Genomic DNA, 24,023 nt, shown 5'->3' on the forward strand with positions numbered 1-24,023 from the left:
AAGGCCCTCGCCTCACAAAACTTTTCCTTTCTCAACCTGCAGCCATTTCTATCTTATTTAGCAAATTACCTCTGCTTTTCTTTAAGTTCCTTGGAGTCTTGAAGAAAAACTCTCAACTGGGTGCAAAGCAGGGAAGCAATGCTGGCAGAGTCTCACAGCAACTTCCAAAGTTCTAGCAGCCATGGTTTAGAAAGGGAAAAGGCTATGAAAAAAGTTAAATAATGACAACCCAAATGAAAAATCCCTCTCTTCACTACCAATTTTCTCCACACACTCTCTCAACACTGCACAGACTTATGCTGTTATCACCCTACTCCTAGAAGAATTCAGAATTTCACTCATTTCAAACAGCAAAATGAAGGTTAAAGGTGGGAAGAAGAAAAGGGAAGAACAAAACCAAACAAAAATATTTATCATTCTCTATACACTCAAAAAGATTTTTATATATTATAATTTTTCTCTGAAGGTGACAGAATAGCTTTCACCAAAATTTATACAAGAAGTTTAATGTTTACTTATATACACTCTAAAAGCAGAAATACAAAACAAAAATTAAGGCCAACATTACTGTATGGGAGATTTGTAGCATAAGTTTTTAACAACTCTGTGGAGAGATTAGACTAGTAAACACTGTAAGAGCTAATGAATAAGTTCGCCTGGGTTCAAAAATATTAGCAATGATTAACATGCCAAAATATAGAAACATATTTGTTAAAATAATTATTTTCTGCTAATAAAATATATTTTTTAAATTGCCAAGTATTTTAAATACAGGGTTTTTGGGTTTTTTTTAATCCCATTTATGTATATGTAGGTTTTTGGGTTTTTCTACACCTAAATTTTTAGAAGAAAATCTTCCACTTCTCTATACTTCAGGCTCTTGTACAAACACTATCTACACAAATTTTCAAGCTGGCATATTCAGAAGTGATCACACCTAAACAATAATTCTATCGCGATTTACTCAGTTGCTTTCCACCACAGCTACCTTTTAAATATCAGGTAAGAATTCACCCTTAAGAAAGAGTAAGAACGAGCAGGTTTGTTCTTTATTATTCATTTCCTGACAAAATCTGCTCCTACAGAATACCAGTCAAGAACACAGAAGATTTTGCTGAATTAGAAGGATACATGAATGTTTTAAATCAAGCCAGAACTACGTGAAAATGTAACTCAATGCTGTCACTTAAGAAGCACAGTGCTAAATTCTTTCCCATCAATTCATCCCCTCTTCTCATTTTTCTACAACTTTCTCTGAAAGAAAAAGCACACCATGTAACTTCAAAATGTTAAACTTTCAACTCTTGGAGGAAATATTAATTTAAATGTTTCTGTTATGTCAGTAGCTTTGTACATTTTCTTTATTTAAACGTTTCTTCAGTTGTTCTAGATGTCTTGCATCAGTATCCTGTAGTATTAAGACAGTGGCTTTAGACTGAAATGGATTAAACTCTATAGTCATCAAACAACAGAGATCTATCAATTGTTTCTGGCATCTTTCTAAACCGTCCTTAAGCTTTGATTGTAAAGCTGGATCTTTTCTCAACATATGCATTTCAGGCACTGAAAATCCTATCAAACTTGTTAGAATATCATCAGCAAAATCTACTTCAAGGTAAGCAGAGCCATCTGAAACTTTAGCTTTTATACCCCAGGACCCATTACTGCTTGTGAGATTTCCAGTGAGAGTTACAATAAAACACTTCACTTTCACAATTGTAACCGTTTCTGGCTTTTTTGCAAGGAGAAGGGAAATGTACGTGAAAGGTGGAGAATCTAAATCGAGATAACGTGCATTTTCTGGTCTGCAGAGAATGGCCTGCTGATCTGCTTCTGGAACAGTTTTTGAGAAAGATACAGGATCCTTGTTCAACTGCCTGCTGTCAGGAGCATGACGGGACTGACAGCTGCTCTCATCCAGGCCTAAATCATTCAGTCTTTCTTCATGAGGAATTTCCGAAAGAACAGCAGCCGAGCTGCAGGCCTGAGATACACTGTTACACTGTAAAAAGCCACTAGTACTAGTTCTATCACCAGTAGATACTGTTCTTCCTAGATTTTTTCGCTGGCTGGTAACTTCTATAGGCTTCTCCCATTCATATCCATCATCTTTTTCAGAAGTTTCACTTAAAGATGAGCCACGAGAGCTTTGGTATACATGTGGAATTCTCTCAGTACTTAAATTTACATTTCCATTCCTGGCAACTGATGGCACTTCTTGTAGTTCTCTTTGGATCTCTTCTTCCAGAAGAATGTCATCTTCCAAAGGAAAGTCATTTAAAAAGGCATCGTCGTACTCCATAGGAGGTGGAGTTTGTTCATCTGAATGATTTACTGATTCCTGTTGCAAAGCATTTTCATTGTGTGCAGTGAGTGAACCTGAGGCTGTACTAAAATTATTGCTTCTACTGCAGTATCCACTTTCTAAAGATGTTTCATTGTTTAAAATAAAATCATTATTTTCATTAAGACTGGCCAAGAGCTCCTCATCCGAAGGGCCTAGAGATTGTCCTAATTCATCCACATGACCTGGAACAATTTGTTCATGACCAGATTGTCCAACAGAATCTGGGTTCTCAGCTTCTCCAAGTAATCTAGCAAGGACCTTTTCCTGAGAATACTCCTCCAGAAGAGCATCCACCTCACCACCCAAAAGTTTTACATTTTCTGGTTTAAGCAAAAGGACTCCAAGACGATATGCAACATTACCGTGCACGGTGATTTTTGTTCCAGGTGGAAGGCTGCTATGGAGGACAGGCACTGGCTGATACTCCATGCCCTGGATTTGATGTATCCCATCAGTTAGCTGCAGCATCAGCATTCGGGTAGGCTTTGCTTCCCAGGGCTTTTGGGATGCCTGAGTATTGGCTGTTACTTCTTCATTTACAGTACTTTTCCCTCTTATCTTCTGCAGCTGGGAATATGCTGGTTGGCTAACGTCAAGCAATGAGTCAATCTGCAAGGAGTAAAAGCCAGACAACTCTCCTTTGGGGGCATCTAAGATACCATCAGGCAAAACCGGATATTCCAAATCTCTTAGGTCTGTAAGCAGCCACTGCTCAAATACCTGCCTGTTAATTTGAGCCTGACTTAAGTTGCCACCACCATTTTCTTCCTGAATCCAATTAATACATGCTTCCAGCCATGTCAAAGGAACTTTAATGTGCCATGTAGATGAAAGCCAGGTTTCCACTCTTGCTGTGACATTAGGTGCAGACATTTTCTTTCAAGCTAAAACAAAATCCAGAAAGATATACTTACACTTCTGACAACAGCTGTATTTGTGACATATCTTTCACTCCTACAATTCAGCAATTTTCTCTCATTTAGAAGCCCAGCTATTCTAAGTGTGACAACATAGAAGCATTTTCAACTAGAAACGCTTCCACGGATACTAAAAATAAATATGCAACATTTAAACAAGTAAGCCTCAGCTAACATCAGCAACCTATGCAGCTTGCTCATGGAGGAACAGTATTCAACACCCAACACTTCTGGGGAAGTCCTTCTTTCCTGATGATTTAATCAGAAGTACGCAACCGCTTCCCCATTGCTGTGTGTGGAAAGATCAGACCAAAACAAATCTCCTGACCAGAGCTACACACAAAAATGGATCTCCTATTTATTTTATTTTATTTTATTTTATTTTTTCTTCTTCTGGGTGCCACTGTTAACATTGAATTTACTTCAGGAACTGACCTGAGATAACACTGTCCCATTTCGTGAACAGAAGCAGAAGGCCCCATCCACAACACAGATCTGCTCGCTCCTGTGGCACTGGAGTTGAGCTTCGGGCCCGACCACAGGAAATACCTCTGATATCTCGAGCCTCAGGGCAGGGTTTGACGGCCACACGTCACGGCAGTCAGTACCTGACGATCACTGGGGGCTAAAAGGCCGCACTTTCTGTTTAGCTTAGGGAGTAGTTGTGTGCATCCAAACTGCATAACCGTGCCTGCAACTACTTCACCCCCAGAACACCCAAAATACACAGTACCTGGTTTTGGCCGCTATATCCCACAGCAACATAAACGAACACCCGCCTCAACGCTCCCTAAGGCCCCACCATAGCACCACCAGCGTGCGAACGCCTAGAACAGGCTCGAGGGCTCTCAACAGGCGTAGAGAGACTTCCAGGCACCACCGACGCACCCCGCACTTACCGCAGCCCCGCTGGGGGGGTCATCCCGAGCCCGCGCGCCGCGGCAGCCAATCACAGCCGCGATCCGCGCGCCGTTCTAGGCCTCGCGAGAGCCCCGCCCCCTCGGCGCCGGGCAGCAGGCGCCAGGCGGGGTTTTCGTAGGCGCCATTTTCTTTGCGCGCGACGAGGGTGCTGTCGGTCTCCTTCGCCATTTCCCGCCGTCTCCACCGCCGCCGCCGCTCCAGGGGCGGCTTTTCGCCCGGCAGGTAGGCGTACCGCAGGGGCGCGGCGGGATGGCCCGGGACGGCGGACATCGCCCTCCCGAAAACGGCCGGGCCGGCCTCGCCGTGGCGTACTCGGAGGGCGGAGCGGAGCGCTGAGGGGCAGCGCTCTTCCCCAACGGGGCGGCGGCAGGGCCGCGCGGGGGGGGCGCGGCGGAGCCAATCGCCGGGCGGCGGCGGAGGTGCGCGTCGGCCTTGGGGGCTGCACCCCTTTCTCTGCTGTGTGCGCGGGGGCCGGCGGCGGCTGCAGGTAACGTCGGCCCCCCGGCGAGGTGCAACGGGGGGGCGTAGTGTGCCAGCCGGGCTAGGGGAGGTGGGCGCGGGGAGGCCGGGCCACATCGGGGGGGGCAGCGGGGCCGCGCAGCACCCCTCCGTGACGCGGCGAGGAGAAAGGCCCGGGTGGACCGTGGGACTTAGGAGGGTCCCGCGGGGAGCTCGGTGAGGCTGTGCGGAGGAGGAGGAGAGCGGGGCGGCCCCGGCAAGGAGGGGAGGATGCGAAGAGCGGCGTGGGCCCCGCACGAGCGGTGCGGCCGAGGCTGGCGGTGCTGCAGCGGCTACTTTGGAGGGCGGGAGAGCGGCCGCCGCCTCCTCCTTTCTCCGCCCGCCCTCGGCAACTCCGCGCCCGGGGCGAGTTGTCGGCGGTTATGGCGGCGGGGGGAGGGCGCTGGCGGCCGCGGCCTGCGCCGAGAGGCTGCGCCGGCACGGAGCGGTGTGTCCCGCGCCGCCGCCTGCCTCTTCGCGGAGCCCCTCTTGCCGCCGGGCCGTCCCAGACGGCGAGGCGAGAGCCGCCGACCGCCTTCTTTGTGTTCCCCGTGGCGGGAGGGGGGAGATCTCCGTGCGGCCGCATGGTGGAGGTTCCTCCGCCGTCGGCTCCGCCTAGCAGCGGGCAGGCGCCATTGCAGCCGCCGCCATTTCTGCTGCGCGCCGACGCCGCCGGTAGCTGCGGCTCGGGCTGCGGGTTACGTAACGGCGGCTGCCCGGGAAGCGGGCGGCGAGGGGAGAGCGGAACAGAACCGTGTCTGCCTTTCCCTGTGCTGTTCTCGGGGCTGCGGCCGCTCGTGAACGCTTTGTCCTCCTGGTGCTTGTAAGAATGTTGCGTTCGTCACATTAATGCCATTGGTTCGGTTTACAGAGCAGGCACTGTAACGCAGAGCACCTTAAGTACACGTGACAGGGGAGATTTGCTGTGGGTGATCAGTAAAGGAGGCTGGGGGAGATTAAGCCCTGAACCAAGATATTATATTTCATTCCCTTCCCTGCGGTGCTGAAATTCTTGGGATGGTCGGAAGTGGAATAACCGGTGTTCAGATGGGCTGATTGAACCTTGTAAAAATCTCTTTCACTGCATAATAGCGTTTTGGCAGTGTCTGGTTGAGACTCATTAGTTCACGCAAGGCAAGGGCCAACCTCTGATGAGAAGGAGCTGCTCCACGGCTGCCACCTGTCCCTTACTGTGCAGTTGTAACAAGTTAACAACTGGCTGGGTCTACCTTTAACAAGTTGGGCTTTCCTCCCTTCTTTCCTTTGTGGAAACCAGACTCTCAGACATTTGCTGGAAATTAAACAATAAGTTACCAGGGAGACGAGTGGATTGTGTGGTGGTGCTATCTGTAGAAATTATGTTTTGGAAGAAATTAAGTTACAAAATTATTCCTGTCTGGCCTTGTGAGTATTTCCAGATGGATTTAACGAAAGTAGACATGTTAAAATGCCTGCTAGTTAGTTGACACAAGACTTATAAAAAATAATGTTGACAGTTACCAGAAATTTCCTGGTTTTTATTTGAAATTATTCAGAATTAAACACTCGGAGCAGAGGAATTGTATTCTTCTAAGTATCTGAAAATCACAGTTAATAACAGTAACTACTTAATATTACCAAATGCTTGTAAACTATGATACTTAAGACTATAATTGTTTATTTGTAAGGTTACAGATTTGTTTAATATCACCTGTTAGTGGTGTCTTTGGCCTTCATATGTTTTCTCATTTATAAAGAGCTTTACAGCAAAAACTTGGGTCAGACCTCTTTTTTGTTCTGTCTGTAGTGAGAATCGTAGCAGGAAGCAAGTCACAACTCATCTGTGCTGTTTTCATAGGTTTTTGGAGGTGATAGGCTGTTGGATTTTGATCCCGCCCAGAATACTTGAGGTTTTTCTCCACAAGGATATATAACAGCGGTAAGTCTCAGAAGCAGGCATGCATCTTTTCTTTTTCTCTTAAATATAATGCACAATTCGCTTTCTTATGTAGTAGGTATTCTAACTCTTACTCTTCAACAGGTTTTATCTGCCAGCCTAAGAAAAAAAGGTGATGGAGACTGAACAACAGGAGGAGACCTTTACCAACACAGAGACAAATGGTAAATTTTTTCAAGGACTGTTTTTTTTTCTGAATCAGCCTTTTATAATTTCATTGTTCCTAAACATCTTGTAATGCTTTAATTGTATAAAATTAGCATTTACCAGCTCCCATCTTGCATTCTGCATTAAATCTTCCAATTCCGGTGCTCTGTCTGACTGACTTTTGAAGCATGAAAGCATAATTTTTCTTTGAATGCTTTAGGGATTGCCTAAATGGCTGCAACTACATAAAAATAACAGTAATGTCTCCTGACAGTATTTTTGCATTGCAGGAAGTTAGGGAGGTAGTGCTGAGTTGATTCATGCTAGTTTTTCCAAACAGCATTTGAAATGCTGCTTTCCTGTTATTTCACCATTATTTCACTGTTGGACAAGCTGCCTTTGAACTTCTTGGTTGAAAGGTTTTCACAGTTGTAAATTATAAGAGGAAATACTGGGTAGGTGATGCTGTATTGTTTGAAACAGCATGTTGCTAATGTGTCACCAAACAAGCGTGTAATATTGACATTTAAGTCATGATTCTAGGGTTTTTAAATGGGATCTCAATAACTGATGCAGACTGGTAGTGTAAAAGCCTGTTGACTTGCTATGAACCTGAGATTGGACATCAATAATTAGTGGTGGGCTGATAAGCAGTAATGTATGAGGAGGAGGATAAACTTGGAATTTGTTTCATTTTGTTTTGACTTAGAAAGTTAAATAAATGTTTGTATTTCCTCCCTATGGACCTTTCTACAGGCAAACGTCCTGCAGAAGACATGGAGGAAGAACAGGCCTTCAAAAGATCTCGGAATACAGATGAGATGGTTGAATTACGTATCCTGCTTCAAAGCAAAGTATGCTATCTTTTTATTATTGCTCTGTTGTTGCTTATAGTGTTGCTCAAGACAGCTTGGACAAAGTGTAATTTGGGACATAGGTTTAGAAAGAGCATGCTTTATTTAATATAAAGTAAGTAGAAATATTTCTCAGTCTGCATAGATAATAGTAGGACTATTGTGATGGAGTTTTCTTCAGTAACTCAAAGGGTAAGTTCTTGAGAATGTGCTGATTTCTTTAAAGAAGACAAATTCTGAAGAAAAAAAGCAATAGAAATGAACAGCTGTATTGCTTGTGTTTGAGTGGATTGTCATTTTGGAGCAGAGAAGGGGGAAAGGGGTATGTGACTGTGCATTAGTCTTCAAAGAATGGTCAGCCAGTGATTGTTAATTGTGTGGTAGCTGAGATGAGAGCTTATTGGGATTTTACTAACTTTCACTGTCAGATTTCCTAAATCTGTTCAAATGCACCAACAGGAAAAAATGTGGGAATAAAACTTCAGGGATTGCAATAGCTTCATGCACTAGTGTAAATTGTTCCTGTAAACTTGCTATATGTGAATTTCCTCTACTGCTTACAGTTGTTAAAGATAATTTATGTTGTCTGAAGCATCTCAGTCTTTTGTGCTGGCATGGGGAAATATCTGAGCTCCGTGCAGCATATCTGCCCAGTAATCAAGTTACGTGGAAATGTTTGTGTGCTGTTAGCCTCAGGTATGATCTGCATGTAGTCTTTGAAATAACCTGGTAAAAAAATAAAAGAAAAAAGCAGAATGTAATTTTGCATTTACTCTTCTTTGAACTCTGCTAACTTACTTCTGGTGCTTCTTTAGAAATGTTTAGAAAGTTAGCGATTGTTAATGTTGTCTTTGCTTTTTGCCAAATGCACCCCTCTGAAAAGTCAGTTGACTTAAATAGATGTAAACTAAAGGAAACCCTTACAATTATCAAGAATTGTTTGGAGAGCAAGAGTGAAATCTGTGAACATTAAAACAACAACAAAAAAAAGGTTAAATTAGGGAAATTGCTGATGTTCATGGAATCCTCTTTTTCAAACTTGTAATCTTAACTATGAGATAGTTCTAACATAGGCAGAATTGTCTAGACTTAAATTTTGAATTGAAGTTGTATGTTGAAGTTGTATTTTGAATATTAGTTGTAAAGCTAAATACTCCTCCCTTAGAATTCTTAATTAGAGTTGTTGGTATTTTTCCTATGGAAAATCCTTATTAGTTTGTTTCCATTTGATCCAAACCTTTCAGAAGCAAACCCAACTACACTCCTGCTCCTTCAACCCCTCCCAGCAGGATAGTACGGAAGTAGATACATAGTTCTTATTCTGAACCTCGGAATTGTTGGCAAAATGTGACTTCTGAAAACTCTTTTTTAGAACGCTGGAGCAGTGATTGGAAAAGGTGGCAAAAATATTAAGGCACTTCGTACAGACGTGAGTATACACGAGTTTAAACTAATTTAACACCAATTCTTTCAGAGCACTACATCGAAAGCTTGGTTGCATTCATATTTAGAAATGGGAGCAATTCAACTCTAGACACCAGTAGTCTAGCTACCAGCTATTTGTAGGTTGTTAGAGTAGGGATCTTAGTAATTAAAGCCCAGCTTGACCCATGACAGAAGAGGTTTATATTAAAACCTCTCTTCCTTTGAGTAGAATTCCACTAAATTACACACTTCAAGTGAGTTAACATCCTAACAAGGAACACTGATAAAACTTAAAACCCTTAATTGTACCATTTCCCAAGTGTGTGAATCAATTATAGTGCTGCTGAAACCATTGCAGGTGGCTGGCATAACCTGGTGATAGAGGAGTTCTATAACTTCCTTCAAAAAAAGAAACCAAGAATAAACACACACAACAAAACATGAAAATTGTCTGTCCATTCCTTAACAGCTTGCACATGAAACACAAAAACATTAATGTTAGGTTTACTTGGTTACAGTATGGGCATAGAGCAGTAGAGAAACACGATTGTATTACTTGGAAACATTTTTCAACAGTCATGACTTACATGCTTACTCATATTTTATAGTGGGTTGACTCTTACGATTAAACACGTGTTCAGCATTAATGTTATGTATTTATAAAACTTGGCAACGCTTCTTAAATTCTGTTTGTTTACACTCCTGTACTTAACATCAACTACAATTTCAACAATTTTTTCAAGCAAAACTCTGTTCAACACAGCATTTGGCAATGTCTCAGTAGAAATCTGTTCCACCTAAGGTCATAAATACAGCAAGTAGCTTTAAGCTGAAATGGTCAGGAATCATACATATGCTCTCTTTGGCAGCTAGTGGTTTTCTCGTTTTTCTTTTTTTTTTCCTTTTTTGGTTTTTTTGTTTTGTTTTGTTTTGTTTTTTTTTAATAATTAGTAGATCACCTAAGTCCAGATAATTTAGACTGGTCTGGAAAACTAACATTCCCTATTTGCCCAAGGTCTTCGTAGTATCAGTCTTGACAGGTTTTGTGTCTACCCTCATGAGCCAGCCTGCTACTGAAACGTCATATGTTAAAAGTTAGTTCAGTCAGATAGTGACTCATTTTTAAGGTCCACACTGATAAGCCACAGTCATTGTAGCAATCCGTTATTGTGTTAGTCTTCAGAACAACGTAAGCTTGTTTCATTAATTGAGAGTAATGAGTATAGTTTGTATTAAATTAAAATTTATTGCTTTTCCCCCTTTTCCCTCTCCTTGTTTTTTTGGCCATATATCTCCGTTGCCCATGTACTGGATCGTCTTGCCCCTGCGTTGCCCACCATGACGTTGGCCCATCCGCCCCTGAACGCCCATGTGAAAACCCTGGTTGGCTATGCCCAAAAATGTGCTCGTTGCCAAACGGGTACCATACTTGACAACTTCCGATTGAATACCCATGCCCAATGCCAACATCCACGAACGCCAATGACCAATGCAGTACAATGCCAGTGTTTCAGTCCCAGACAGCAGTGGCCCCGAGCGGTATGTCCCAACAGTTTATGCCTCACTGCCTGATTAGAAAGAGAGAAATGTATTTTATTACCTGCCTTTATATAATTAAATAGTATCCCCTTATAGACGGTGTATTGTTTTTTTTCAAGTTTTCTGTCTTATTTTCCCCATTAAGTCTTTTTGTCACTGAACTTTTACGTGAGTTGCCCACCCAAACAATCCACTAATTTTATTTCAATGGAAGGAGCACAGCTTCAAGTGTTGCATATTCGCTGCATTGTAAATCAAATTGTTTCAAAGTAGTCTCTCGCTCTGTCTTTGTGGCCCACCTTGCTCCCTCAACATTGCCTGTTCATAATTATTTCTGATGAAATGCTAACTCTGGTTCACTTTCCTTCACTTCTCATTTGTATTGTCCTTTTTTGTCTTGCATTTGTATTTGTTTTCTTGCAGAGCCCATTAGTAATCTAATTTCTAACTGGTATCATAATCTTACTCCAGATACAGTGTTCACCACTTGCATATCCCCACTTATACTACGAGAAGGTGTGCCAGTTTTACCAATGTAACAGCGAGGGTATCCTAAATTAGTGGTGGCGGGGAACATGAATATTCACTTCTGCTTTCAGTTCTGCGTCAATTTCTTGCCCACTTAATCTGAGCCCTTCCAAAAGCCCATTCTCTCTTTCTATCTCTCTCTGTCTCTCTGCAAGACCTACCTAATCTTAAATTTATCATGCATATGTATTGGTTATAAACAAAGATGCATGTGTTCTGAATTCAGAAAACAGGTTTACTTTATTTGGGGAATATTGACTAAGTTCTTCAGTACAGTAAATCTTGTTAGAATTTTAAGTATCATTATGAATAAAAAATTTACTTCTGCTTCTTCTTTTCACCTTCTCCATATTGTCTGGCACTGTGGGTTCTGACAGCATCTTGAGTATAAGTGCAGATATAGAGACAATTGGAGAAATCTTGAAGAAGATTATCCCTACTTTAGAAGAGGTAAGTTTCTTAACATTTTTGTTCTTTATACCCACAAGGTTTGCTTTTAAAGTGAGATAATTCTAGATGATTTGCTGCTTTTTAATACATTAAATTAAAAGGCTTTTGTTTTGTATTTTCTAAAGAAGCAGCACAACTGTCAAACTACGTGTTGGTATATATATATATTTTTTGATAGGTGATAGAAAGAGCGGTCTCTAAATACTAAATGAATATTTGGAGCAGCTTTCCCCTTCCTCCTGCTTCCAGAACACTTGTCTCCTAACTTTCTTTAGTTTCTAGTTATAAGCACTTGTATTCTCATTTGTACCCTGCCTTGGTTTTGTGAGCTTGTTGCACTGTTTGCTATCTTCTGAAATTGTTACAGAAAATTTTGCAATGTCACAATAGAAGTAAAGAAGATGATCTTGACAGCAGTTGATGTTGAGGCAAGATGCTATCATATGAAAGGAAATAAAGAGTTACAATTCTGCAGTTTACTAAATCATGCTATTATCTTTGGAGGAAAAAAATTGTCTCTTATTTCCTTCTTCAACGTATATTTCTGACAGTATCAACACTACAAAGGCAGCGACTTTGACTGTGAGTTAAGACTTCTTATTCACCAGAGTTTGGCAGGAGGAATTATTGGTGTCAAGGGTGCTAAAATCAAAGAACTCAGAGAGGTACTGTTTCCTTTTCTTGCAAGACTTGGCTTGTGTTCTGTGTCTGTGTGTTTTGCGTTCATAAAGTGCAAATGTGGGTATCCTCTGTTGATAGTTCCTTGTTACCACAGCGTGTGTGATTTCTGTACCCTGAGATGAATTTTTATTGGGAACATTCAGGAGTAAAGAGATGATTAATAATAGAGGCTCGTACTTCTCTTCAAGCTTTTAAGCAATGTTTCTGGTAGGGTAGCGTTTATAAAGGACGCTTCTAAATTTAAAAAGTTCATCACTCCTGGAAGGATCTACTGTATTGACTTAGATTCCTTGGGGTGAGTGGCTTGACATGCAGAATGATTTAAGGCGAAGCCGTTTCCACACAATCATGAAGATCATGCAGTAGATGTTTGAATATCTATCTAAAACTTCAAGACCGTTGTTTTCCTTCAGTGCAGGAATGAAGGTTTTGTTCAAAACAGCTAATGGTTTCTGTGAACTTAAAAGACCTTTGTTCTCTGTCCTTTCTTGGTATTGTATGAGAGGCAATTTCAGATCAGTTCATGTATAAGCTGACAATCTTCTGTGTATGTTGACAAAGATAAGGTGGCTAGGCATGTAATCCTAGCAACATTGGTGTCTTGTATCCAAAGCATGTTTTCCTGACAAGTGAAAGTTAATAAAACCTGTAAGCTTGCAATGGATGTGTGATCCTTATGTTAGTATTTAGTTTAGCAGTAGTATACATTAGCCATAAATAACAAAGGGAAAATAATGAACTATTTTTCCTCTTAATAGAGAAATATATAGTTACAGAGCTTTAAAATACACATTTCTAAAATAAAATTTATTATGAGAACTCAAAAGTAAGAAAGTACTTAAAATAATTGGAAATTCAGTTGCCTTTGGAATTGTTTATTTAAAAGCACTTCAGTGGGCATTTTAACCATTTTATTGTCAAGGAATTTATAAAGTTTATATTTCAGAGTCTTGTATTTTCTTTTCAATAGAACACTCAAACCACCATTAAGCTCTTCCAAGAGTGTTGTCCTCATTCAACTGACAGAGTGGTGCTTATTGGTGGAAAACCTGATAGAGTTGTTGAATGTATCAAGATTATTTTGGATCTTATCTCTGAGGTAATGTTTATTACATTTGATTTTATTCTTCTTTTGGCATTCCTGAGCAATAGGAATCATTTGGTTGGAACATTACAGTACTTCCTACTTTTCTAGTAGCAAAGGGCTGGAATGTGAAGTTTTGAAGTAGTTGTTGTTTTCCAGAATTGGGATGCACTTAAGCAATTTCTATACTAGTGGGACATTATTCATGCTTCATTTAACATTAATGCAAAAAGTGAAAATCAGTGCAACTGATAAGTAATAGCAGTTCCTCTATTATCAAGTTTACAGGAAACTCATCACCTTTTCCTTTCTTACAAGCATTGTGAAATCAAAAATAAGATATAAATGCTTCTATACATGTAATATATTTAAATATGCTAATTATAATGGTGCTAACTTCTTGTTTCTTTATTTTAGTCTCCAATAAAAGGACGGGCTCAGCCTTATGATCCCAACTTCTATGATGAAACATACGACTACGGTGGCTTTACTATGTTTGATGATAGAAGGGGACGCCCGGTGGGTTTTCCTATGCGTGGGAGAGGAGGTTTTGATCGAATGCCTCCTGGCCGTGGTGGTCGACCTATGCCTCCATCAAGAAGAGATTATGACGACATGAGCCCTCGTAGAGGACCTCCACCACCTCCACCAGGTCGTGGTGGCAGAGGCGGCAGCAGAGCTCGTAATCTTCCCCTTCCTCCTCCTCCACCTCCTCGTGGCGGGTGAGTTGTTGCATAAATACACTGTATAAAAGTCAAGTTGTATTGAATTGTGTTCAGGTTCCCCAGTGTTTGCTTCACACTTCCATGCTCATAGTGAAGGCTGTGTATATATTCCTCTGAAGCACTTTGAAATGTATTGGAATTTATTTTTTGTACTGTAGCATGGAGGCTGCTAGAACGGTGGCCATTGTAGAGTTCTTTTTGTCATTCACTACCTTGCTAAAGTAGTTACATTTCATGAATGTGAAAATGTGAATGAGAATGTAGGAAACTGGCTTATGATGTGATTTACGAGATGTTTTTTCATTTCAGAGATCTGATGTCTTACGACAGAAGAGGCAGACCAGGAGACCGTTACGATGGAATGGTAGGAGTTCAAAATTCACATTCTCATATTTTATAAGCACAGTTCAGCACATGACTGTCTGAAGGTACTGTTGTTAAACACAAGCACTTATATAGTCTTTTCTCTATAAAAGCAGTCCCTCTTTCAAAGGAGTGTTTAGGAAATAAGGATTATGTAGGACAATAACCTTAACCTCCCCTGTTACCTGCTTCTGCCATCAGTTCACAGCAAGTTGTACTGTGCTTTATTGTGCACTGACTTTCTTTTAGACTTTTGTTTTAGGGAAAACCACAGAAACAGGAGATTCTAGGCTTTTCAAATAAAGAAAAAGTCATCAAAACAATTACCTTATTTTATTCATGGATGTCTTAACACACATGTTAAAAAGGCAACTAAAGATCAGTAGTAATTTATATTTTTACTGAACTTTATTATATTAAATTAAGTACTTTTAACCATATTAGTGCTAATAACTGCTTGGGAGGGAAGGGAAAGGAGAGTGGAATCATAGTTTACGGAAACTTTTAAAACTATCCTGATGTGTAACTTCTCCAGCAATCCTCTGTAGTGTAATAGATTCCTCTACTTGTAATAGGAAGAAAAATCATAGCTGTCTGTGGTAACATTTTTTTTTTCTTTAGCTTTGTTGGGTACCTTTCTTAAAATGACAGATGAGATTTTTTTTCAGATTTTTAAAAAATATTCTTAAAATTAATGAATGAAGAAGAAATAAAGAGGAAGTATCAATAAATGGGTTTTACACATCTGTACCTTCTGGGAGTAAGAGTTACTGGAAGTACATATTACAAGGATGCTGGATACTCACTGGAAGTGTTGAAATTAAAGCCTTGCACGTAACAGATACTAAGAAGTGTTGCCTACACTACTTAATATCCTAATAAACTGGAAGAATCAAGAAATAATACCAAACTAATTATTTACATGTATTCATAGGTTGTCAAAGCCGAGTTTTTGTGTTTTCATATTTACAGTTTGTGAAGCTGATCACAAATGTGGCAGCTTGCCCTTTCTTGTGTATCTGGTTCAGCAGTCTTGCTTAGCTTTATTCCCAAGCGGCAATGTCTTCTAGCTTTGTTCCCTTCCAGCTAGAATAGAAAAATTGTGTAGATTCCTGTTTGGTCTGTTAATCTGAAAGTTGACCTTTACTTTCTTGACTTGAATGTCCATAAGAAAGTGTAATCACATGTGTTCATTCTCATAGACCAAAACCACTGCTTTGTGTATTATGTAGATAAAACAAAAAGGCAACAGTAGATGCTTTTCTCAGGCAGACATCTCCAAAATCTTAGAGATAAAACGTCCTGTTTTGCCAGTTTTATTTTCTAGTAAAGGAGTAAATTTGCAGTAGTAAAAAGACCACTGAGGCTGAATGTTGAACCATTCATTTTTGGGATGCTGAGACAAGACATTGACGGCCTTGTAAATTTTGAGATGAAAAAATTTTCATTTTAAAATAATGTTAATTTTCTTTGCCTAGCTTACAGTTGGAATCGTGTGCTGCTTTTTGCAAGGGTTCATTTGACATACTTTCTCTATTCTGAAAGCTTTTTCTGAAAAACAGATCTATATTGTTTCTCCTTAACAACTATACATTGCAGGCTGTAACTACTCCAGATGAAATGCCTGTGGACCATGAGAACTATTCAGACAATTGGAAAAAGAATTGAATATGTTTTTTCTTTTTTTTTTTTTTTAACACCTCAATTCCCGTGGCTCTTTCAAATACATAAATGCACACGAAACTATCAGCAGTGGTTGTGGATGAACCCCCTAGGCAGGGAAGCAGCACACAGCCACTCACTCATTTCCATTCTCCTGTGGATAGGTGGAGAATTGGGAGGGTGAAAATGTGAACTTGTGGATCAAGATAAAGACAGTTGAGTAGGTGAGGCAAAACCTGCACACAGCAAAAGCAGACTAAGGAATTCATTCGCTGCTTCCTAATGGCTGGCACATACTCAGCCATTTCCAGGACAGCAGAATTCCAACACACCTAATGGTTTCTTGGGAAGACAAACCCGTAGGAGGACATTGGGAAATGGTCCTTTCCTTCCATCCACTCCCAGCTTTTGTTGCTGAGTGCAGTATTGTATAGTGTGGAATATCCTTCCATTTGGTCAGTTTGGTTTTGCTGCATTTCAACTACTTATGCACCTGCAGCCTGCTCACTGGAGGAGCAGTGTGAAAATCGGAGACTTTGACTCTGTAAGCACTGCTCATTAGTAACTAAAAAATACAGAGTTATCAGGTTGTTCTTATCAAAAATCTAAAGCATAAACTTAAGGCATAGTATCATACAAGCTACTGTGAAGAAAATTAGCTCCATCTCAGCTCAAACTGGTAGAAAAATGGATAATGAGCCACTTTATTTGCTCTACTTTCCTCCCCCTTTTTAGCTTTAAAATAATTTTTACAGTAGTAAACATTATAAATTGAGGTTTATAGAGAATTAAAATGAAATACATCTCTTAAATGGGGTACATCTTCAGAAACTTTCATGGCATGTATTCCATAATTTGCTCCTTCATATGATTCCTAGTTCTTTTTTTTTTTTAAACTTAGGCATGTATATATATGTATATTCCTGTATAGACACTGCAGTAAAAGTTCATACAATTCTTATTGCAAATATCAAATGTCTTAAACATTAGTAATACAAACCATGTAAAAATCAGTAAAGGAAGAATATCAGACATCTCTTTAATTTACCTACGTAGGGAAAAAATGAAAATTTATAGGATGGATGAAAGTTAAAATAACAGATTTTGACATTGGCAAGGACTGCATGCATCTTCTGTAAAAAGTGAATACATTATTATTCATATGGCACTTATACTGCCTTGCCCAGACACATCTGATTTCCATTCTGGTACCAGTAGTTGTTAGCACCAGTAAGTCTATAGACCAGAGGATTTGATTATGTGTCTTAAGACATGCAGCTAGGGTTTTAGAAGCTGTTTTTAAATTATGAGGTGAACTTTCTATCTGTATGCTGCTTATCTTCTCTGTCTTGTGTCATTCTTAACTCTGCAAAGGGCTATGCCTTAATAGTAGTTCAGAAACTATATTTTTATAATCTCCTGTTAATCTTTTTTCAGTCTTTTCTATATAATTCTGGAAGTTCTATATATTGTGTGTTGTAAAAACATAATTAAATTTGTAATGTAGACAGGAAGCAGTATATTGCCAAAATATTGGTTATATTAGGTAAATAGAAATTAATTAGTAGAACATAAGAAGCAGTGTCCTTGATCTGCTCCTGGCATCAAGGTGATCTCTGATAGTTTAGCATTAATAAACATTTTGTAAAAACATACAGGATAAATGTTATTTTTATATCAGAATAACACTTTTTCATGTATGAATTTAGTACTTTAAGAAGAGGTTTAAAAAAGAGGAAAAAAAAAACCCAAAACCAAAAAATAAGTCTGTTCATGCTTTGCTGCTAGTTGTTTGTCTACTTACATTAGAGGAAAATACGTTACACTGCAGTAGAGGTGAGAGTGAGCTGTTCCATTATGCTGAAAGTAGAAGGTAACAAGTCTTGTAGTTTGTCTAAGCCTCATACTTTTTTTGTCTCTGTTGTATAGAGGTAGTTCAGAAGAGTTTCTTGGTACCAGCTTATATTGGATTTGGTTGCAACTAACCTTTAAGTCTCTAAGACATGGACTTATACCTGTTCTTCCTTTTTTCCTCTTATGTTTTGTCTGGAAGATGATGCAGTGTCATGTAGATGCCTGTGATGACATGCAGCCACCAGAGCTGGTGAGTGTCCCTACTCTTTTTTTCCAAGACCTTTCATTGAATTGGTTAAGTGATAAAGGTTTTGATAAAGGTTTTTTTTGTGCTTGAATACAGTCAGTAGCAGTTTTCATCTGTTGAAAATAGTAAATCTTCTGATTCAGAACTTTCTGGCAGCTTGTCCTAACAGTGTGTCATGTACATGTTCTGTTGACAGAAATACGAAGCTATGTAGCATTACAGTCAGAAGACAGGAATTTCTTCTATTCCACTGTATCTTTTATAAGCTGTTTTGGTATTTTAAACAGTAATGTTTAATCCATAACTGATGCATTATAATTGCTAATACTTAGGATATGTATTTTGTATTGATTCTGTTATGTTGCTTTCTCCTATATCAAATAGGAGATATTAAAAGTTGCCTCTTATTGTTTGTGTATGTGAGCATATTCAGTTTGAACAACAGGTTTTAGGAAGGAAAGTTCTGACAGGATTTATCAAGTATTTGTACCAGAAATTGTCAAAAGTGACAGCAGACATTAAATATCAGTTCTCAGCTCACAGAAACACTGCAGTTGTATTACTTAACTGCAGTCAAATTCATTTGCTGTCCCATAGTCTTGGGAGGACTAGCAGAAATGATAAAGGATTGTTCTTTATAGCAGTTTTGCCTAAAAAAGGGCAAACAACAGCAGAGATGTGTTTGTAAATCTGCAGCATGCTACTCTGATTGCTCTCTCAATTAAGTCTGAAGCGATGACCCAGAGGTCCCTGCCAATCTCAGCCATTTTGTGATAAGCTGAAGAATTTGGTACAAATAGCTTTAATTTTAATGTTCCAAGAAAGTAGAAGATAAATTTTTTTTTTGAGAAAAGTTGTTGCATTACAACTTTCTCAGTCTGGCGATTGTGATGGGTCGACCTTAGCTGGCTGCTAGGCTTTGTCTCAGCTGTGCTCTCGCTTTCCTTCCTCAAGACAAAGGCAGAAACTAAGATTAAAAAGCTCATGAGATGAGGTAACGACAATGAGACAAATTATCAAGTGCTGTTACCCAGTTTGGGGAAAATTCTTGTTGCTTGTTGCCTTGAAACTGCAAGAATGGTGAGATTTCCGTCTGAAATCATCTTTCCAGGCTTAACTTCAGTCCTTCATTCTTGACTCTTTCACCTCCTTCTCGGCCCAAGCAGTGCAGGGAGGATGGGCTTTGGTGGGTGGTAGCCAGTTCTTCAACAGTTCCTCTCTGTCACTCCTACCTCTTCTCACTTTTCCTTGCTCCATAATATGGGACCTCAACTGGTTTACCATCTTTCCCTAACTACAGCAGAGCAGGTCCTTTGCACAGGCTGCAGTTCTTCATGAGCTGCTTCAGAATGGGACTTCCCAATCATTTGGGAACAGTCCGCTCCAGTATGGGTCCTCTAGTGGACCCATGTTCCTACCAGAAAAATGTGTTTCTGTCTGAACTCCTGACATGGGCAGTAGTTCCTGCCAGAGGGAACTCCTGTGTAGGCTCTCTGTGGCCTGCAGTTTGCTTCAGGGCATGTCTGCCAGCTGTGGCATGATGTCTCCACAAACTGCAGTTTGGGTATTGGCTCTCACGTGATCCTCCATAGACTGTAGTGAAGAAAATGATGATCTCCTTCACAGACTGTGGAGAAACCTGCTCTGGTGGTCTGGAGCACTTCCTGCCCATACTACCATACTGTAGTCCTCCTGTCCTTGGAGTCTGCAGTAATCTCTCTCGCATCTTTCCTTTGTTATTCCTCTTTCTCACAGATGGTACATGGCATTTATTTATTTACCTACTTCCCTTTCTTAAATATGGTATCACAGAAGAGCCATGGAATCTGCTGGTAGGTTCAGCTCTCGCCAGCAGTGGGTTGTGGGTGTTTTGGAGCCAGCTGGAACTGGCTGTATCTGTGCACAGAAGCAGTTCTGGTTTCTTCTCACAGAAGCCATTTCAGCATTGGCATTCCAAAAATTAAATTCTAGAGAAATGCTTTTGTAGGGAAAGAATAAAATGAGGTTTTGTGCATTTAAACAGCACTACATGAAATTAAACATTTGGATATCAAGTACTAGTCTGAATCCTAAAATATGCCAGCAGTGCTTATTGCAGTGGTTTGGATTTGATATATGGTGTTTTAGCAGGACGGAAGTAACTCATTTCATGTTTTAAGAAAGGCTGCCTTGTTTTAAGAATGAAAGGACTATAATTGAGAGGCAAGTTACGGAGGTATATTTAAAGTTGTGTTTTAAGATATAGATGAATGGAGTAGGAGGGCTGACAGTCACTGGCAAACTTTTGGTGACCAAAATGAGGCTTTTTTCTCTCCTGAGCTATACTGATAGTATTAATGAAACTGTTCTCAAATCTCTTGATTTGAAAGTTTGTAGTAGGTAAGCATTGAGCTGTCCACCAACAGATGAATTAGAAAGATTGCTTGGTAAACTGCTATGTCTGGATTGTTAAATGTCATTTTCTGTCTTACCTCCTTGAAGTTTTTGACAAGGTGGGACGAGAGGTTAATGAGATTTGCACCTCTTGTTTCATTTTGCCATTAGAGGTTTACTGGGGAAAGATGACTGTTATATTTTAGCACTTTTAAATTGCTAGTAACATGGGGGGTTGAGATTTATGTATAAAATAGGCAGAGTTAGCAGTGTGTTACTTAAATTGTAAACGTGTTAATGAAGCGTGTAAGTAATGAACAGTATCTTTCTCTTTCTGTTACAGTTTGAGGGTGGCTCTGGATATGGTAAGTTTTTTTACAGAACTTTGATACATAACTAATTATGAAGTTTCAAAGGGCTTGGTACATACATTTAAATCAGACTATTCCTATGCAGGGGGACGTGGTTCATATGGAGATCTTGGAGGACCTATCATCACAACACAAGTAACGATTCCCAAAGATGTAAGTAAAGTGATCTTGCTTTTAATTTGATTATTTAAGATGAAGTCACAGAGATACTCAGAGCAATTTTAATAGTTAATATCAAATAATAAAAAATGGTCCATGCAGCTTCTTTTTAAAATGCCAGTTCTCCCATTTTATCCCAGATGCATGTCTGTACCTGGTATTGGGGGGGGGGGGAGGGGGTGGGAGGAGTTTGTGACTGTAAAGAAGGAAGTTTAAAATTAAACTCATGCGCAAACACTGACAGGCATTTTCTAATAGTTGTTATGTCAAGACACATCAGTAAATGAATGCTTTGCTTTCTCCCTTAGCTGGCAGGATCTATTATTGGAAAGGGAGGCCAGAGAATCAAACAAATACGGCATGAGTCTGGAGCTTCAATCAAAATTGATGAACCACTAGAAGGCTCAGAAGATCGGATTATAACTATTACGGGAACACAGGACCAGATACAAAATGCACAATATTTACTGCAGAACAGGCAAGTTGAAGTTTAATGTTGTTCTCCCTGTCAGTTTTAAATTGATTTTTTTTTCCTGGTGCATTCTAAGTTTCTTCTTTGTAATAGCGGTTCTTGGAAGGCAGGTTTTAAGTAACTGTTTGAAACTAACTTCTCCAGCGGTAGTTCTGCCTTGACTCTCCTCTGTTTTCCATTCTAACTAAAATGAAGACACCCTCAAAACTAATTTGCTGGAAGACACCTTAACCAAGCAGTCCTCTGATTTCTCTGGTGAAAACTGCTGCAAAACAAACAAAAAAACCCAAACAAACTACTTGTAATAAATTACATAGAGCCTGTAGAAAATCTAGAAGATTCAGTGGATGTTGGTCTAGTTCTGTGTGGAAGACTAGTGATTTTGTTGTTTTTAGATAATTAAATTGACAACAAATCGCAGTCTGCCATATGGCACAGATCATGCCTCTACAGGACAAGTTGAAATCAGGACAATTTGGTGCTGTTAAGCAGCATTTCACACCTTGCTAGTGTCACCTTGTCATTTCTGCCAAATGCAAATAACAGCTTCAGATATAATTTGCTAAGTTTCGCTTTATTAACATGTTAGCTATCATAGTAGATTTTAATGTTTAACTTAACTGTTCAGCTTCAGATCACTAATGCATAAGTGTGCCTAAAATATTCATATATATGTGTGTACATATATATAATTACTAGCAGTTAATCTTTTGTAACTATTTTTTACTGTGTTACAAGTTCTTGAAACGTAATCTGTTCTAAGAATGTCATTGTTAATGTTGATGCAAGATGTATGGTCAATCATTCTAATACATGCTTTTTTCTTTTTCTTTTATAGTGTGAAGCAGTATGCAGATGTTGAAGGATTCTAATGCAAGATTATTTTTTCTTTTTTATAGTGTGAAGCAGTATTCTGGAAAGTTTTTCTAAGACTAGTGAAGAACTGAAGGAGTCCTGCAACCTTTTTTTTTTTTATCTGCTTCTGTTTAAAAAGCCAACATTCCTCTGCTTCATAGGTGTTCTGCATTTGAGGTGTAGTGGAATCTTTGCTGTCCACCAGATGTAATGTTTTAGTTCCTTACAAATACTTTGGGGGAGGGAAAGGGCGCGTGAGACTAACATTGAAATTTTGAAACAGCAGAGAGAGTGAATATCATTTTTTGTTCACTGTTGGTGGTAAATTGTAACGTTTCTTTGTAACTGTTGTGAACACCCTGCTTTCATGTACACTGTTCCTTTTGAAGGGGGAGAATACTGGTAGTCCACGTGTCCTTGGCATCCTTTGAGAGCAGTGTGCAGAATGTAATGCTCTTTTGTAAGAAACATTTTTGATTTTTCAATAAATTTAGTGAACCTATTCTTGGTGGTCATCTCTCTTTAGATATAAATAAGGTAATATCTAAAATCAGTACACCCTTTTATTTCCCCCCACAAGGAAATGCATAAGTGAAATTTGCTGTTAAGCTTGCTTTATGCTTCTTTGATATAGATGGAGCTATGTGGGATGTTTTTAACGATGAAACTGTGTGAAGCGATGGCTCAGCTTTGCTACATGGGGATAAAATGCAAAAATGTTCACGTGAACTTAGTGTAAAATGACTTTCTGCAAGTGTTTGGCCCTCTTTGCAGTACCTCTATATATTGGTGACAGTACATAAATAAAATATTTAAGAACATTGTGATGTCACTGAGTAAGCAGTGGTAAAGCACACTGGTTCTAGACAGCTCGCTTAATGCAAATAACACTTAGAAATGGCAGTTGGTTAGCTGTTCTCAGAGCTTTCATTTGTATGAGGTAGGCATTCTTATGAATTGGCAAAGCGACAGTATATAACTCTGTAACTTGTTTTTGTTGTATACAAAACTTAACCTTGTTTGGTTTCCCTGCTGTATGTTTAATGCCATAGAAAATATGTGAGAAATAAAAAAAGAAAAAAAAAGAAAAGCCTCCTGAATATCTCATGTGTAATACCTTTGTATTTATAGTTTGAGTCTAAATTTCACTTCCTAAATAAATAACAAAAATAAATTAAAAACTGCAAACCGAGTTGCATATACGTATGAGTGGATTCTTTGTTTCCCTTCAGGTGCAGGTAGGACGCTTTGCTTTCCTAGTTCTTTGGTTTTTTTTTTAATCGTGGTGTAATTCCTGCCTTGGTGGGATGGGAGGGTTCGAGGGCCCTGCCTCGGAGGCACACACACACAGAATCACCCGGGCTGGAAGGGACCTCAAGGATCATGTAGCTCCAACCCCCTGCCTAGCAGGGCCACCAAACATTCACATTCAGATCAGGTTGCCCAGGACCCCGTCCAACCTGGCCTTGAACACGTCCAAGGACGGGGCATCCACAACCTCCCTGGGCAATTACGGGGCGGCTTCGTGTCCAGGAAACGAAGCCGACTGTCCGATAAGTAAGAGCGAAGGAAGCGGGACGTGTGTCGTGTCTCTTCTTTGTGCGCGCGTTCAGCG

General features: G+C 39.8%; 2 protein-coding genes across 11 annotated transcripts; one reads left to right on the forward strand and one right to left on the reverse strand.

Annotated features, from left to right (window-relative positions):
* Positions 1–435: 435 nt before the first annotated feature.
* RMI1 (RecQ mediated genome instability 1) lies at positions 436–4,283 on the reverse strand. 5 transcript variants are annotated; one of them, XM_052701552.1, is made up of 3 exons: positions 4,164–4,283; positions 3,700–3,889; positions 436–3,231 (listed from the first exon to the last, which is right to left on the reverse strand). In XM_052701552.1, the coding sequence occupies exon 3, from the start codon at positions 3,218–3,220 to the stop codon at positions 1,340–1,342; it is 1,881 nt and encodes a 626-aa protein (XP_052557512.1). In that variant the 5' UTR covers positions 3,221–3,231; positions 3,700–3,889; positions 4,164–4,283; the 3' UTR covers positions 436–1,339. The 5 variants fall into 5 exon arrangements, with proteins under 5 accessions (XP_052557512.1, XP_052557513.1, XP_052557511.1 ...); XM_052701553.1 differs by lacking the exon at positions 4,164–4,283 and adding an exon at positions 3,998–4,157; XM_052701551.1 differs by lacking the exon at positions 3,700–3,889.
* Positions 4,284–4,286: 3 nt separating this feature from the next.
* HNRNPK (heterogeneous nuclear ribonucleoprotein K) lies at positions 4,287–23,498 on the forward strand. 6 transcript variants are annotated; one of them, XM_052701559.1, is made up of 16 exons: positions 4,287–4,407; positions 6,521–6,601; positions 6,704–6,783; positions 7,523–7,620; positions 8,993–9,049; positions 10,541–10,584; positions 11,490–11,562; positions 12,114–12,227; positions 13,214–13,342; positions 13,745–14,049; positions 14,362–14,416; positions 18,131–18,181; positions 20,895–20,916; positions 20,993–21,075; positions 21,390–21,559; positions 22,392–23,498. In XM_052701559.1, exons 3-16 carry the CDS (start codon positions 6,735–6,737, stop codon positions 22,423–22,425), a joined length of 1,284 nt encoding a protein of 427 aa, XP_052557519.1. In that variant the 5' UTR covers positions 4,287–4,407; positions 6,521–6,601; positions 6,704–6,734; the 3' UTR covers positions 22,426–23,498. The 6 variants fall into 6 exon arrangements, with proteins under 6 accessions (XP_052557519.1, XP_052557521.1, XP_052557515.1 ...); XM_052701561.1 differs by having other exon boundaries at positions 22,453–23,498; XM_052701555.1 differs by having other exon boundaries at positions 6,704–6,782; positions 7,510–7,620.
* Positions 23,499–24,023: the final 525 nt, after the last annotated feature.

This window comes from Tympanuchus pallidicinctus, unplaced genomic scaffold (assembly GCF_026119805.1).
Source record: "Tympanuchus pallidicinctus isolate F22 unplaced genomic scaffold, pur_lepc_1.0 scaffold4, whole genome shotgun sequence".
In the NCBI taxonomy this organism is placed as follows: Eukaryota; Metazoa; Chordata; class Aves; order Galliformes; family Phasianidae; genus Tympanuchus; species Tympanuchus pallidicinctus.